This window comes from Macrobrachium nipponense, chromosome 29, assembly GCF_015104395.2.
Source record: "Macrobrachium nipponense isolate FS-2020 chromosome 29, ASM1510439v2, whole genome shotgun sequence".
Lineage (NCBI taxonomy): Eukaryota > Metazoa > Arthropoda > Malacostraca > Decapoda > Palaemonidae > Macrobrachium > Macrobrachium nipponense.
In genome coordinates, this window is record NC_061092.1 from 34,416,598 (window position 1) to 34,429,097 (window position 12,500).

The following is a 12,500-nucleotide window of genomic DNA, read 5'->3' on the forward strand; positions in this document are numbered from 1 at the left end:
TATATTTAATAGATAAATATGTATATATAAATTATATACATACATGCATATATATACACTTTATTATATATGTATATATATATATATATATATATATATATATATATATATATATATATATATATATATATATATATATATATATATATATATATATGCATGTATGTATATAATATATATACAAATCTATCTATCAATATATATATATATATATATAGAATATATATATATGTGTGTGTGTATATATGTATATGTATATGTATATATATATATATATATATATATATATATATATATATATATATATACCTAACGCCTCAAGAAAAAAAAAAACGAGTGACAAGGACACCTAAAGGACGAAGAAGCATCTGAAGCTATAAACAGATTTGAGACGTTAGTTGGATTTAACATTTACGTTCCAGTTCTTCCTCCTGCTTGTGATACGTATCCGACTTGATATAAGTCAACACTTGCTGATTATCTATATTATATATATATATATATATATATATATATATATATATATATATATATATATATATATATATATATATATATATATGAACTTTCTTATCAAATCACCGTAATTTACGTAAGTCATTTAGCTACACGTGTCGTTTAATATTCAATTCACCCTACTTTGGGAATATCTCTGAAGCGGTGCGTGAATTGGATATTGAACGACACTTGTAGCTTAATGATTATACATAAATATGCATGTTCACCTTCGCCGGGACACATTCATTGCCGTCATGAACAACCTATGCTAAAAGCAAATAAAAGACGGAAAATTCAGCACAAAACTCTCCGCGAAACATTTATCAGTCCACCCATACTTGATTAAGAGCATTTGCAACTCAATGCAAAGGAAGACAGGCGAACGTTAGAACATTAACTGATAATTCAAAGAAAACTCATGATCACATGAGTCAATAAAATGGAAAAGTAAATCCACAATAGTTTGTCTTTGATATTGTTATTTTAAATAACAAAATCAAACAGACATGCTATTGTGGATTTACGTTTCCTTTACTGATAACCGGTTATTTAATATGCTTTATGAAATGGTGCGTTAATGAGCATTGTGAATGACTGTCACTGCTAACCCACTGACCTCTGACCCTGCTCGTCTTATACTGTCACCCTGGCGTTGCCACGCCACAAAACTCGCAATCAATTAATTTGTATGAGCGTGGGCAAAGGAGCGCAGCAATCACAGCCACGTTACGTAAAACCTCAAGTGTCCACCAATCACAACTTCGATCCTCTAGTATGAAATCCCAAGAAGCAGAAGAAGAAGAAGAAGAAAAACTCACTTTGAGATTCGTGTCGCAAAAGAGGAAAAATGTTCCCAAACGCGACATAGCAATTTGTAGAATGTTGCCACAAGCATGGCAGATAACAGACTGAACACGTTGATATTTGAACTAAGCTGACAGGGCTGGGTTAGGTTGGGGGTGAGGATAGGGGAGGGGGGAGGGGGTTCTGAGAAGGTAGTGTGGTGGGGAGAAGGTGAGGCGGAGGAGTGAGTAATGGTTGAAAATTTCCACTTATATTTTCCAGGTGTTCGAACACCACATGTCCGAAACGCTTTCTATTGATTTTTAATAAAAAAATTTTTTTTTTTTTTTGTTCTTTGTCTAAGTCGGAAAGCATTAGTAATCAGCCAACTTCCTTTTTGCTGTTTATTACAAAGACAAATCAGAACTCCTTTATCTATGAGAGGTGATGACGTTTGAATTAAAAAATGAACAATTGGATTGTGTGCGAACGGTCCATTGACAAACATCCTCTATAGCTCGGCCATGCCAAATGATGACGGCGATGCAGGAACCGCAAAACTGCGATTGTTTGGATCTATCACAAAACAATCCAGCTCTGCCCCGACGAAGTGAAGACGCTGTGGACTCCTTCGTTCGTGCTGACTGACACTCGCAAACAGAAAGAAGCATTTGAACGACGAGGTTTTGAGAGCTTTCGTGACACATGGATACTCACAATCTATTTCTGCGACGAACGTTATAGCCTTCGGTGCTCACATGTGTCGCTACCTATTGATGTAGAGGGCAGCCTTCCTTCCACGCCAACATTCCCGACAAACGCGAGGAATCGGCAATTATATATAATGACCGGTAAATATTCATAAAGGCTAGAGTGTCAAACGCCATTAGGAAGACCCTAACATTTAACTGTAAAGAAACCCTAGTTTAAGAGGCATAGGATCTCCATTTTTAATAGGAATGAAACACCAGTTTCAGAAGAATGAAATCCCAGTTAAATGGGAATGAAACCAGTTGAACAGGAATGAAGCCCCAGTTGAAGAGGAATAGCACCTCAATTTAATAGGAATGAAACCCCGGTTTAATAGAAATGAAGCCCAAGTTTAATAAGAATGAAACTACAGTTTAAGAGGAGTGAAGCCTCGGTTAAATGGGAATTAAACCAGTTTACCAGGAATGAAGCCCCAGTTGAAGAGGAATGAAACCCCAAGGTAATGGGAATGGAACCCCAGTTCAATTAAGATGAAACCTAAGTTTATTAGAAAAGAAGCCCAAGTTTAAGAGGAATGGAAATCCAGTTTAATTGGAATGAAACCCTAGTTAAATAGCAATGAAACACCAATTACATGGGAATGGAACCCCAGTTAAATGGGAATGGAACCCCAGTTTGCTAGGAATGAAACCCCACTTTCAAAGGAATGGAACTCCATTTAATAGGAACGGAATCCTAGTTTAATAAGAAAAAACCCCCACTATGCCCTCACCCCCACCTAAATTACTTTTTAGTCTTTTCCACTAATGGTCTTGATACTACAACTCAGACCTTAAATTCTACAGGCTCTGCACACTTCCATCTTTTTAACCTTTGACCATTTTTCCAAGACCTTGTTTTATATAACAAAAACCTGCAACATACTCTAGAATTGAGTTGTATGGGCAATGGATCACAATATGACCTGAGAAATCAACACACCGAGTGACTACTTATTCCTCCAGTCAATGAGTCTAAAGCTAAGCTTGCTTCTCTTGCGTTCTTGAAAGCAGCAAGCTTTGTCTGACTTCTTTTCTGCTCTAAGTACATTTTCCACAGATTAAACACCATCAACGCTCATACCCAACATCCCAAATTAGCTGTCATTCAGTTTACAATCCACCAAAAGGAAGATAATATTTAAACAGCTTACCAGTATTGCAGAAAATCAGTCTAAGTTCATCAAAACAGGTGTGAGGTGATCTTATATGTAATTAAATTAATTAAAGGGTATCACTCCATCAACACTTTAAAAGTCTAAGTATTTCCCTGATTTCAGAAGTCTAAGTACTTCCCTGGTTCTAACTCACTTCAAGTAAATTGAAGGAAAACAGCTCAATTACCATTATGTTTCTACCTAATCACAAATGTATGCATGTATACTGGTGAAAAAGAAAATACTTATAAAAATTTCAAATACAAAAATTTATTATCAAACTCAAAATTTATAAGTTAAATTCACAATATCAGGGAAAATTACTGTTACTTGAAAACAAAGCAAAGTTTAAATAATTCTTGAATTAAATTAAGTAAAATTAAATCAAAATTAATTTATCACAAAATTCAAGAAAATTAATTCAATCGAAATTCATAAGTGTTAGGCTATAATTAAAATTTAGAAATTAATTCACAAGTGCTGAACAACAATAAAACTTGAAAAGAATTCTAAGCAAATGCAAATTAATTCACAAGTGTTAAATTCAATTAAATGTGCAACGATTAAGTAATGAAAACAATCAAGTTAATTAAATTGTGAATGCAAAAGAAAACACATCACAGAAAAACATGGAAAATACCAAAACTGTAAAAAGTACTAATCACACAGAATATAAAAATAAAAACATACACTTCAATAAGGAAATGGATTTATGCACAAAAATCACTTCAAATGAAACAAACACAAAACACAAAAATTTGCGATGTGTAAAAATTTAACTTTTATCAAACCATTGTAACTATTAGTTGCATATAATAAACTTATAATGAAACTTTACCTTGGTACTAATTGTTTCTTTCTGCTGCAGCCAGTTCAAAAATTTTCACGACACAATTCACAATATTTCTCAAAAGAAAAGGTGCCGTTACACACTTGTACAATGTTTGTTCAGATTCCAAAAACAAAACACTAAATAATACTAATTAAGAAATCCGAAACCTAAAAGTTATGAGTGACCAATTTACGTTACGTTGATATGAAATCAAAAGTGACGTGGGAGAGAGAGAGAGAGAGAGAGAGAGAGAGAGAGAGAGAGAGAGAGAGAGATGTCTGAACGCCAGGGATTCAAAGTCTGTAATGAATCTCTTTCTTATGGAACTGAACAGTGGAAATCGCACAAAACGTTTTGGGTATGCGAAAGATGATGCAATCTTTCTAGAAGCTTCTAATATGACGTAACTTTACATAAAAATCGCGAAATCTTCATGTGCTATTCGGCAAAGACATACGCGTATGAAACCAGTCTCGAGATCTCTTAATCTGAGGTGATGACAAGTTGTGGAAACTATAAGGAGACTTTGGGGTCTCTTATCTAGAGGCGTCGACATATTACGGAAACAATTCTATCTTGGAATAGACAAAGTTAATCTCTCTCTATTTACATTCTACGTTATATTAACTTCTACACTATGTTATATGACATCTGAACATACATCTTTAGAAATCCTATACCTCTAAGCTAACTACGGAATCTGAAAACGTTGCATATATATAATTTTATACAGTCAAAGAAAAGATATATACGTTATTAAAGTAGCAGCATATAATATATATAATATAATATATATATATATATACATATATATATTACATACTATATAATAATATATATATATAATTATATTATTATAAATATTATATATATATAATATATATATATATATATCATATATAATATTATATATATATGTATATGTAGTATATATAATATATTATATATATAATATAGAATAGAGAGAGAGATGGAGAGACGAGATGACGAGAGAGAGAGACGAGAGAGAGAGGAGAGAGGAGATGAGAGCCTGTAGATATAGGTTCCCTAGGGTATGAAAAATTGTTTCAGGGGTTCCTTGAAGGTATAAAGGTTGGAAATCACTGGCCTGGGGAGAAACATTTATAAACAATGTTCATAGCATAAAAATATTAGAAGGTATTGGCCACATGATCCAGGGGACTTTCTTCCTTTCAGAAACTCAACTGGATTAATGACCAAATGTAAAAAAAAAAAAGACAAAATTTCGACATTTCATTCTTAATATGATATCTGAGGCGAAAACAGGATTCACTAATGTACACTAATGTAGTACCGGGCAAAATTTGCGAACAGCATTCACTGTTGATAGGCCAAATAACAAAATATTATTTGGGTTTACGAACAAAACAATGAGTAGTCACACTGAATCCACAGCAACTCCAAATACGTGGAACGATGTGAATTGAATAGCAGCGACCGACAACTACGTCATCACTTCGCGCTTTGCTCGTCACGTGATACACACAGCTACACAAGGTCGGACAAACAAATCGTAAGACCGATGTTGTAAATGGCCACAGCAAGGAAGTTTCCTAACATAGAGTTGAAAGAAACTGATGTGCAAGATGATTCAGTATGACAGCTTGTAAAGAGGCGAGAACAAAAACACGTGTTATGAAGTATTGAATGAAATAACCAGAGAGGCTCCGAGCGTTTCTCGTGGGTCAAAATCTGATTTATACTATATAGTGCATTAGCATAATTTAATACACTATCCCAATTAAGTACGATTGGAGTCTTTGTGGAAATAACGTCATACTGACCTTAGTATCATAATTTATCATATGGCCTCAGTAAATATATATATATATATATATATATATATATATATATATATATATATATATGTATATATATAATATATATATATATATATATATATATATATATATATATATATATATATATATATATATATATACATATATATAATATATATATATATATATATATCATGTTTTTATCTCTATCTCTCTCTTTTCTAATATAAAAATGCAAAGTACTCATGTAACCTTCCACTTGCTTCAAGTGTGATGAGTGTATAGCCTCAGGATGTCAAGAGGGCATTATTATTACTAGTGACGGCGGTAAATGGCACCGAAAGAAGTAGGGAAGATGTCCGACCTGCTTGATGTAAACACGCGCATGCGCACTGGCCCGGTGTCTATTTTTAGCAACAGGGGACAGTTGCCGATCCCTGCTATTGAATATAAAACTTAGGCCACAGGCCAAGCACTGGGGCCTATGATGTCATTCAGTGCTTAAACGCAAATTGACAGTAAAAGGCTGAAAGATGTAACAAGAGGAAAACCTCGCAGTTTCAATATGAATCAATTGTTAGGAGAGGGGGGAAAGTAAGATGGAAGAAAGAGAATACCAAAGGAGCTACAGTAAAAGGAACAAAAGGGGTTGCAGCTAGGGACCTAAGGCACGCTGCAAAGAACCTTAAGTAATGCCTACAGTGCATCGCATGAGGTGCACTGACGGCACTATCCCCTTAAGTGGATGAAACTTAGAATTAGAGGCAAAATGGAATGTTACTATGCATGATAAATATTCCTATTATGAGTACAGGTAAAACCTTGGCTAGGAAGCCTAAAAGGCTGCGTCATCACCAAATCCGTCACGTGCGTCCTTCACTGCAAAAGCGTTCTGTGCATTTATATATTCTATATACATAGTGCGTAGTGCGTCTGGATCAACTGCCATAATTCAAATACGAGTGAGCCCACACGGAGCATGAGCGTGCCTGGCATCATGACCGTTAACAGACTGCATGCACAACTGCAGGGACAAGGTCAAGGAGCAAAATATTTAGAAATTTTTAGCCACTGGTACCGGTCGGTGCGTCTTCGAGCAGTGGTCCACTGCTCGAATTTGTTATATTCAAATGTGATGATTTGTGGTATTTATGCTACAGGATTTAAGTAGTTTTTTATATATATTTTTTTTAATGGGTGCATTTACGTAGTTTTCTTTCAGAAGCAATAATCAAGACCTACATTGAAAAAAGATGCATTCTTCCACTGCTTAATATCTAGTGATCAATTCAAACACACACACACACACACACACACACACACACACACACACACACATATATATATATATATATATATATATATATATATATATATATATATATATATATATATATATATATATATCAATTCCACAATGGTCCCGTGGGTGAAGTATATGAGATCCTCACGTGAGAATGAAAGGAGGTGGTACCAAGACTTTCAACTTTTATTGCAAAGTCATCTTCAGGGTACTGAAGATAACTTTGGAATAAAAGTTGAAAGTCTTGATACCACCTCCTTTCATTCTCTCATGTGAGGATCTCATATATATATATATATAGTATATATATATATATATATATATATATAAAGGAATATTGATTTATTGAATGTATTGCAGCAGAAAAGGTTTGGAATTGTATGCAAATGCATTCCCCAGTGGTGTACACTAGACAACAGATGGCAGTAACGCTTGGCGTAGGCGGTAGTCGCCAAGGATAATGTACCGAAAAAATGATATTTGGTCCATGGATGTCTAGCGTGAGTCTGGTATATAAAGGCCCAAAACGACGATTTTCGTTGGAGCTGAAACAAATAAGTGATTATAATAGTGTATCAAGTTTTGAGGATATGGTAATGTAACTGTTTATCCATTTGGACGGTTGTTTTCTTGTGTGATCATGTAACGTTGGTTGCCACTAACTTTTTGATGTTACAGTGAATTATATGTTGTGTTGATGTAAAGCTTTGTGACTTGGGTATTATACTGTAAAATGCAGTGATTAGTGATTAGTAGTCTTGATGAAGTGCTGTATAGCGAGTCTTTGCTTTTGTGTAAAGCGTCCGTAATTTGTTTAATGTTTCTGTTTGTGACTTTAATTTCCTTACTAGTTGTTATTAAACTACATTTTAAGTTATAGTTGAGTTGTCACTGGTTTCCTGAGATATTCTCCTCGTAAATCCTTACCATAGAGAGATTTTTTTTTTTATGTTACATGGGGGCCTGTCGAACGAAACCCGAACGTATCCCTACTCATTCTTTGCTCATCCTGTCGAACGAAACCCGAACGTATCCCTACTCAGTTTTTGCTCATTCTATCGAACGAAACTCGAACATATCCATACTCAGTGTTTACTCATTCTATCGAACGAAACCCGAACGTATCCTTATTTATTGTTGCTTTATTCATGTCGAGCGTATTCGACCATAACTTGACGTATCCCTACTGTTAATTGCTTTTCAGTACTTCCATGTACTTTAGAGAGGGTGGAGAGTTGTGATAGTGTTAGTGCTATAATATTTGTCTTGCTGTGTTATTTTGAGCAGGTTATTAAAGATGTTGATTTGAAAGATTTCATACGTAGTCCTAGTGGTGAAAAGTTAGAAGGTATAACTAAAATAGACTGGATTGTTCTAGCTAGGTACTATAATGTAGAAGTATCAGAATCTGCAAGGAAGCAAGAAATTCTCTAATAAAGTAAGTGAGGCGCTAATGACTTTAGGCATTTTGTCTGATAAGGAAGGGTTGTTACTAATGAGTTGGGAAGGGCAAGAAAACTGATAGCCAGCAAAGCGCAAGTGAGAATAATACAGAGGGTAGTGCAAGTGAAGAGGAAGGTGCCAAAGCCGTACGTGAAAAACCAAGTCACGCAAGGTTAAACGAAAAAAGTCCAAACTTGTTTATGAAGGGATGAGTGTTGAGCAGATGCAGATTCATTTGCAAATAGTTAGATTAGAGAATGAGAAAGCTGTTGAACTAAAGAAGTTAGAAAATGAGAGAGCTGAAAAGGTTAGGAAGGTAGAAGCTGAAGTTGAGCAAAAGAGGATAGAGCTAGAGATGAAGAAACTTGAAGTAGAAGAAAAGTCCAGAGAAATACCAAAATCTTTTAGAATAGACAATGCAGTAAAAAGTGTACCAATTTTTGTTGAAAATGAAGTGGATGCATTTTTTTTACAATTTGAGAAAGTAGCAGAACAGCGTGAATGGCCGAGAACGTCATGGAGCACGTGGTTTCAAACCTCCTTTCGAGGAAAGGCTAGGGAAGTATTTTGCTGCCTTATCTTTAGATGATTCTAAGGATTATGAGAGAGTTAAATCTGAAGTTTGAAAGCTTATGATGGGTGCCAGAGAGGTATAGAGAGAAGTTCAGAAGCTGGATAAAAAGAGACAGTCGTACTCATATGGAGTATGCACGGGAACAACGCCTGTTGGTATGATAGGTGGATGAATGCCCGAGAAGTTAATGGTGATTTCGGTAAACTTCAGGAACTTATTTTGCTTGAGCAGTTCAAGGATGGTATTAATCCACTTATTAAAACATATTTGGATGAACGTGATGTAGATAATGTGGATGAAGCCACTAGATTGTCTGATAATTATGCATTGACCCATAAGCTATATAATACTGACGTCACTCCTAAAATTGGAAGGAGCAGAGTTTGGAAGAGCGGCAAAATTACAAGGAACAAGATAAGACTACGAGTTCACAGGTATCATCTCGTGAGTCTATAATAAACCTTTAATAGAGGTGGTAGAGGGGCAAGTCAATATAATTCTGGTCCTAGTGTTAGTGCTGGAAAAGCAGGATACAGTGTAAATGATCAGTTTACACCTAGTTACCAAAATATAGGCGAAAATTTTAGAGATTTTGTATGTTTCAGTTGTGGCAAACCAGGACACATCAGTAGGAGTTGTCCACATCGCACAATAAACGTCCAATTCAAGTGGTAAATAAAGTTAGATAAACCTGTACATTTTAAGGATGATCATAAACCTGAAAATACCATTGCATTGTTGAATAACCACAAGCATGTGGTGACAGAGGTCCTTGTTTGTTTGCTTCTCCCTTAGGCCAGGTAAGAGGCATTGTACGATAGCATCGACAGTAATAATATATGTGATGTTGATGAGAATATAGGTTACAAAATAGGTAACAATGATGTTCAAATAAAAAGTTAGTAATGTTGGTTGTATTGAGGATATTGTAAAAGGAAATGGAGTGAAACTACCTGAAGAGAAGTCCACATCCAAAGGTACTGAATTGTATGACCCTTTTATGGGAGATGGTTGGTTACACCTCCCTTGTGTTTGAAAAAAGGAAAGTAAGGTGGTTAAGAGATACCGGAGCGGTACAGTCTGTAATGATAAGAAAAATGTATGACCAGTGGAAGGATACTGGAGAGTATGTACTTCTGCGTGGGTTTGGACCTGAATTTTCAGCTCCATTAGTAGAAGTAAGGTTAGAAACTCCGTTTAATTTCGGGATATGTTAAAATTGCTTTGGTGAGAGAAATCCCAGTGTCAGGAGTAGAGTTCATTCTTGGAAATGATGTATGTGGAGACAAAGTGTTTTTGGTACCAGTAATCCAATTTTGACAGAAAAACCCTTTATTCTTCATTTATTACAGAAGTTTGAATGTACATTTCCAAACTTATTTCCTGCTTGTGCAGTTACTACAAGAAGTAAGAGTGCCGAAGGAAAGGTAAATGATGACGACGGTTTGGATTTACAAAACTTGTTTAAAGATAGTCCGGAAACACTACAAGTAAGTAAAGTCAGTACTCCTTTGCGAATGCTGAAAGTTAATAAGGAAGAATTTGTTAAATCTCAAATTGAAGATGATAATTTGAAGGTAATAAGAGATAATGCCCTTGTTAATATAAATGATATCGAGAAGGAAGGCAAGTGTTACTTTTTAAAGGATGGAATCCTAATGAGGAAGTTCACGAGTAGAAATGTTAATGATGTTGTAGAAACAAGTGGTCATTCCAAGTAGTTATAGGAATTTTTGTTTTTTTCTAGGTATTGCTCATGACTGTAGTTATTCTGGTCATTTAGGTATAAACAAAACTTATGAGAAATTATTAAGGTATTTTTTTTGGCCTAGATGCAGAAAGATTGTGGTGAATATTGTAAAAATTGTGATTTATGTCAAAAAGTAGGTAAAGCTCAACATGACCCTAAGGTGATGCCATTGCAACCCATTGAAGTTCCAGGAGAACCTTTGAGAAACTGGTTTTGGATTGTGTAGGACCTCTGCTAGGTCTAGCAAAGGTAACCGAGTATTTGCTGACAATTATGTGTAGTGCTACCAGATTTCCAGAGGCTATTCCTTTAAGAACTGCGAGTGCTGATAAGATAATTGAAGCGCTTAACAAGTTCTTCTCGCTGGTAGGTTTGCCAAAAGAAGTTCAAACCGACCAAGGAACCAACTTTACGTCTAGAAAGTTTACCTCATTTTTTGCCTGTCAGAATATTAAGCATTGTTTATAGTCTCCTTATCACCACAGAGCCAAGGAGTGGTCGAACGATTTCATCGAACCTTCAAAACCATGCTTCGTACGTACTGTTGTGAAAATGAAAAGGAATGGGATGTCTACATACCAATGTTGGCTATTTGCCGTTCGTGATAGCGTACATTCATCGTTGGTTATTCTCCTTTTCAGTTAATATATGTCCATCAGGTAAGGTCACCCATGGAGGTGATAAAGAATCAGTTGATTTCAGATGAGAACGATTCTATCACGTTACAAGCAAATGAATGAAAAAATAAAGAAATATGGAAAGTAGCTACATGAGAATCGCAAAGGTAGTAACCAGAAGAGAGGATGAAAAGAAACTACGACAAAAAGGCTGCAAAACGTGAACTCGACATAGGAGATAAGGTTCTAGTGTATCTCCCTACAGCTGGTAAGGTTTTTAACCAGAAGTATATAGGACCTTGCACGGTGAAGGAAAAAGTAAGTGATGTTAATTATCGAATTCAATTTCCTACAGGACGGAGGAAAGAAAAGTTAAAACTTTCCATATTAACAAATTAAAGAAGTATAACGAATCCAGTGGAGTGTTGTCAATTGCAAAAGAGGATGATGAAAAAGACGTTGAAGAAGAAATTGAACTTCGATTAAAAATACAGATTATTTGAGTGATGATGAAAATTTAGGAAGTTATGTATTCATTTATCTGATGAACAGCAGCATGATTTTAAAGTGCTAATTCAAACTTTTCAGATCTATTTTCAGACCATCCATAAAAGGATAAAGGAGTACAGCATAAAATCAGGTTGAGAGAGAAGAGACGCCAATAAGTCAGCGTCCATACAGAATGTCGCCGAGGCAACAACAACAGTTAAAGACCGAAGTTGCTTATTTACTGAAACACGGACTAGCAGAGGAAAGCCATAGTGAATGGGCTAGCCCATGCATTATAGTCGACAAACCTGACGGAAGTGCAAGAATGTGTACAGACTATCGAAAGGTAAATAATGTAACTTATATTGCATATCCTATGCCCAGAGTAGAAGATATACTTGATAATGATAGCAAAGTTTCCTTTTTTAAGTAAATTGATTTATTGAAAGGATACTATCAAATTGAGTTAGACAAAAACAGCAGGATATTGCTGCATTTGTACA

At 35.2% G+C, this 12,500-nt stretch overlaps 1 protein-coding gene across 2 annotated transcripts in view; it reads right to left on the reverse strand.

Annotated features, from left to right (window-relative positions):
• The window catches only part of LOC135206229 (alpha-(1,3)-fucosyltransferase C-like), a 93,129-nt gene that overhangs the window by 53,164 nt on the left and 27,465 nt on the right, over positions 1 to 12,500 (reverse strand). The window contains exon 1 of one of the 2 annotated variants that reach the window (XM_064237591.1): positions 1,317 to 1,450. The exons of the other annotated variant lie outside the window; for it this stretch is intronic. Coding sequence (XP_064093661.1) covers positions 1,317 to 1,364 — 48 coding nt within the window. The 5' untranslated portion in view covers positions 1,365 to 1,450. Of the gene's footprint in view, positions 1 to 1,316; positions 1,451 to 12,500 lie in introns of those variants that run through there. 2 annotated transcript variants of the gene reach the window in all.